The sequence below is a fragment of the Hemitrygon akajei genome, chromosome 16 (assembly GCF_048418815.1).
Source record: "Hemitrygon akajei chromosome 16, sHemAka1.3, whole genome shotgun sequence".
NCBI lineage: Eukaryota > Metazoa > Chordata > Chondrichthyes > Myliobatiformes > Dasyatidae > Hemitrygon > Hemitrygon akajei.
Genome location: NC_133139.1, coordinates 44193385 through 44198351, shown reverse-complemented (window position 1 = coordinate 44198351; position 4967 = coordinate 44193385). Strand labels below are relative to the sequence as shown.

At 45.8% G+C, this 4967-nt stretch overlaps 1 protein-coding gene across 1 annotated transcript; it reads left to right on the top strand.

Annotated features, from left to right (window-relative positions):
* Positions 1-783: 783 nt before the first annotated feature.
* On the top strand, positions 784-4071 carry LOC140740383 (immunoglobulin lambda-1 light chain-like). Its single transcript, XM_073069525.1, has 3 exons — positions 784-881; positions 986-1342; positions 3381-4071. The coding sequence occupies exons 1-3, from the start codon at positions 833-835 to the stop codon at positions 3701-3703; spliced, it is 729 nt and encodes a 242-aa protein (XP_072925626.1). The 5' UTR covers positions 784-832; the 3' UTR covers positions 3704-4071.
* The last annotated feature ends 896 nt before the right edge of the window (positions 4072-4967 follow it).

The following is a 4967-nucleotide window of genomic DNA, read 5'->3' as shown; positions in this document are numbered from 1 at the left end:
TGACCAGTTAACCTACTAACCTGTGGGTCCTTGGAATGTGGGAGGAAATCGGAGCACCCGAAGGAAATGTACGCACTCACGAAGAGAACGTAGAAACTCCTTACAGCCAGTGCCAGAATGAAACGTTTTACACAAGATCGCCCCAATCTGTAATTACGTCGCGCTAACCACTACGCTACAATAGTGCCTATGATGAGAGGCTCCATCTCCCAAAGGGTTAATAACTCTGCCAGTATATCGGGTCACTGTGTGTGTGTAGTAATACGGGAGAATACATCGTGGAGTTGTTCCCACTGTCTGCTTGTACCAATGTACACAAAAGCTTTCTGCACCTTACTGTTACTCAGAACAGATTTAATCCCCACATTCAGAGAGACTTCAATCCCTCCAACAGTCAGGGCGGATTTGAACTCAACATCAGAATGATTTGTGTGGAAACAGGAAGTCTGTACTGTCTGCTCCGTTGTACCTGGATTGTGAGGGATGGAAAGTGGCAAGAACTGAATCAAGAAAATAAGGGAGAAAGATTATTATTTATTTCAAATCCACGGAAGAAACTGTGTAAACATTCACAATTATGATTGTGATATTTAGTGATAAACTTTAAAAAGTACACACAAATATGGCTCTCTTTTCCTAGATCCTGCCTGGCCTGCTGAGTTCCTCGGGAATTTTGTGTGTGTTGCTCTGGTTGGTCAGTGTGAGTCGCCCTGATTTGCATGGGTTTCCTCCCTGGTATCAACGGCTCTATAAATAGGTACCATTGGCGACGGCGGCCACAATCTGTCACAGATCCATCGGCTGAAGGGACGTAGGAAGCTGACGGACAGCAATGATACGGACGTTGTGCTTTTTCTGGTCTCTGGCAATGTGGCTGGGCTGTAAGTACCGGCGACATGACTGCAGCGCCAGCGTTTGTTGATGTGGGCTTTAGGGGACACATTATTGAGTCAATGGTTAAAGTTGAATTCCTGTTTTTTTACAGCCGGAGAATCCCAGACTCTGATTCAGCCTCCGACCGTGTCGGTGGGTCCAGGAGCCACGGCCGCGCTGGAATGTAACATCGGAACAAAGGATGGCAATTATGTAAGTTGGTTGAAGCAGACACCGGGAACAACCCCACAATGGATCCTGTACTACCATCACTCACTCAGCGCCCCGACCTATGGGTCTGGCTTTAGCAGCGACCGTTTCACGTCGACAGTCAACAGCGCCGGCACCGTTTACAAGTTAAACATTAAAAATGTGGAGCTGAATGACGCTGCCGTCTATTACTGCGGAAAGTGGTTTTCATCGGGCAATTATAACTTGTTGGGCCCAGGGACCAAGCTCTTTGTTACAGGTAAGTGTCAGGGAAATCCCGCCTGCAATTACTAGCTGCATGAATATGGTCACCTGGTATTTAATAGTTTAGACATTATTATTTCTTGGCGAATTTGATAATGAAAACGCAAATTTACGATCCAGTCAAGCCGCGTATCGTGGGTCGATGAAGTTGTGTTCGGTGAATATAGAGTTGTGTGTGAATCGTCTTTAAACAAGCTCTCTTTTCAGTTGTGTTTTCTCTCTGGTGTTGTATGTTGTGTCCCTGGCATCTGCACTTTAATATTTCGTTTCTGAAATTGTCCGTCCAACTCTATGTTTGAGCGCTTTCAATCCTATCACCTTGGCCGCTTTTGCTCTGGTTTGTTGAAAGATAACGTGAGGGGTTCCAGCTTCTCAGAATGCGGCCCGAGTTATCACTGGGGATATGATGTTGCCCAAGGTTGTCAAGGCAACAGAACTACAAGTTTCATGTTACTGTATGAGGAAGCTCTCGTGAAACCTCCCTCCAACTTTCACTGAAATTCCATTTCTTCAGGTCAGGGTAGAACACTCCCGCAGACGCCTATCCAATTGTCTCGTCCTTCCCTCCTCTCTCCTGCCACCTTTTCAACTGAGCACTGCTCCTTTTGGGGTACGGCCGCTCAGTGATTCCGGTCGCTACACAGACTCAGGCCAGAGCTTCGGGTCTGGGGAGAATCCCAACTTCCTTCGCCTACAATAATTGCTTCCGCATCGTCATGATGATGGATGATCTGGATGATAGGGTGGTAAATTGAATTAGTAAGTATGCAGATGATACTAAGAAAGGTGGCATTGTGTATAATAAAGTAGGTTTTCAAAACTTGCAGAGGGATTTCGGACAGTTAGAAGAGCGGGCTGAAAGATGATAGAGGGAGTTTAATGCTGATAAGTGTGAGGTGCTACATTTTGGTAGGAATAATCAAAAAAGGACATACATGGTAAATGGTAGGGCATTGAAGAATGCAGTAGAACAGAGTGATCTAGGTATAATGGTGCATAGTTCCCTGGAGGTGGAATATCATGTGGATAGGGTGGTGAAGAAAGCCTTCAGTATGCTGGCCTTTAAAAATCAGAGCATTAAGTGTAGGAGTTGGGATGTCATGTTAAAATTGTACATGGCATTGGTAAGGCCGAATTTGGAGTACTGTGTATAGTTCTGGTCACCGAATTATAGGAAAGATATCACTAAAATAGAAATAGTACAGAGAGGATTTACTGGAATGTTACCTGGGTTTCAGCACCTAAGTTACAAAGAAAGGTTGAACAAGTTAGGTCTTTATACTTTGGAGCACAGAAGGTTAAGGGGGGACTTGATAGAGGTACTTAAATTTATGAGGGAGATAGAGTTGATGTGAATAGGCCTTTTCCATTTAGAGTAGGGGATATTCAAACAAGAGGACATGAGTTGAGAGTTAGGGGGCAAAAGTGGGGGCAAAAGTTTAGGGGTAACACAAGGGGGAATTTCTTTACTCAGAGAGTGGTAGCTGTGTGGAACGAACTTCCAGTAGAAGTTCCAGGCAGGTTCGGTATTGTCATTTAAAGTAAAATTGGATAGGTATATGGATAGGAAAGGAATGGAGGGTTATGGGCTAAGTGCTGTTCGGAGGGACGAGGTGAAATAAGTGGTCGGCATGGACTAGAAGGGCCGAGATGACCTCTTTCTGTGCTGTGATTGTTATATGGTTACAGTGTGACTTCCCTAAACCAGCTCAATGAAAGTCAGGGACACGCATATGTTGCCCAGCACTCTGGGTAAACGCACAAATAGATTTACTCACATTGCAGCTGTGGGTGATATGGGTGGGAGGGCGCATTGGTGATGAGTGGATGGACCAAAAGGAAGGAACATGTCAATGTTGGCACAGGCCGAGAAGATCCCAAGAGCTGGAAGTGATGTCACCGATTTGCACCCTAGCGAAACCCTGGGTCCCATTCTTGGAGGCTGGAACCTTTCACTCACGCTTCCATTCAAATGCGAAATATCGCGAGATATTCATTGACCTAAAACATGTCTCCTTTTGTTCCCGATCCAGATCAGCAGCTCCCCGACCCTTCAGTGAAACTGCTTGGGCCGTCAGCCGAGGAGATGTCCGCCAAAGGAACAGGCACCTTAGTTTGCCTGGTCAGTAAGCTGTCGGTGGGCTTCCCTGTCGTCAGCTGGACAGTGGACGGGAGTCCGACCAGCCGTGAGGTGAAAACCAGCGCAGTGAGGCGGAACACGGACAGAACTTTCAGTCTCAGCAGCTACCTGACGGTGCCCGGCACAGACTGGAGTAGTGGCAAGGTATACTCCTGCGTGGTTAAACTCGGAGAGGCATCGACAACATCCGCAACAGTCACACAGTCCAACTGTTAAAACAGAGCGCAGCTTTGTAATTGTTTGCTTCGAACAGATTTTTTTTTTTGCATCTTTTACCTCCCTCTACCACTCTCTTCACTGTACTCCGAACTCTGACCAGAGCTCTGTGGTTTCCATTGTGTTGTTATAATATTTGCACCCGAGACTGATCTTACTCCGTTTCATTCTCCGAGAAGCTACGTGGGGTAAAAGTGGCCTTTTACTTGTCATCATTAGAAAGATCAGCTGGTGAATTGTTTTCTCTGTTACCAGGGATGGATCTAATTGAAGTGATTCATGAGTCCGTTAATGATTTCTCAGCAGTATCAGACTGACAGATGGCAACGACCATAAACTGCTAATAAAGATGTTCAGTGCAGGAATGATTTCCGTGTCTGAGTCTTTTACTCTTGTATGCGCATAACATTCTCATTTGGGCGGGAGGAGGGAAGAGACTCGCGCGGACTGAACGGCACCTACAAAGGAAGTCCGGTAGTCTGAAATCCTACAGTCATGCAGTTGGTGGAGAAGGGAAGGAGGGAGCGAGAGAAGGAAGGAGGGGGTGGGGGAGAGAGGAAGAGTGTGAGACACCGACAGGAAAACCGACAGCCCTGGGGGTAGACGGACTTGTTGACGTGAGAAAAAGAGACTTCTAAGCGAACAGGAAGGAGGTCATAGTGGGGAGGGATGGCTCTCTCTCCATGTCCTTGTACCTATTTCCAACTCCGGCACTGGTTGTGACCCAGCATAAGAAAAGCTCCCAACGTACAAAACATTGTCCTGTTAATATCCTTCAAGTCCCCTTGCCCAAATCATTTCCCGTGGGAGAGTACCAGGCTGTTGAATCATTTTGTTTTCACAAACAAAGGGCTTTTCCACCATTATCTCCTCTCTGGGATGTAGAATTGTATTCACACTCATTTCTCCAAATATTGTTGTGGACAGGTCTCTCTCTCCTTTCTCAATTCATTCCCACATTCAAGACTAATATCTTACAACTCCCCCATTGTGTGTTACACATTTAACATTATCTAATAAGGATTCAATTTTAACTTTTTCCTTACACTCCAGCCGTTGATTCCTCTTTGATAGATTATACAGGGGCAAAATACAAACTAAATCCAGGTAGTAACTATAATATGCAAACACCAGGAAAGCTGCAAATGCCAAAAATTCAAGCAACACTCACAAAATGCTGGTGAAATGCAGCAGGCCAGGCAGCATCTATAGGAATATGCACTGTCGACGTTTTGGGCTGAGACCCCTCGTCAGGACTATTTGA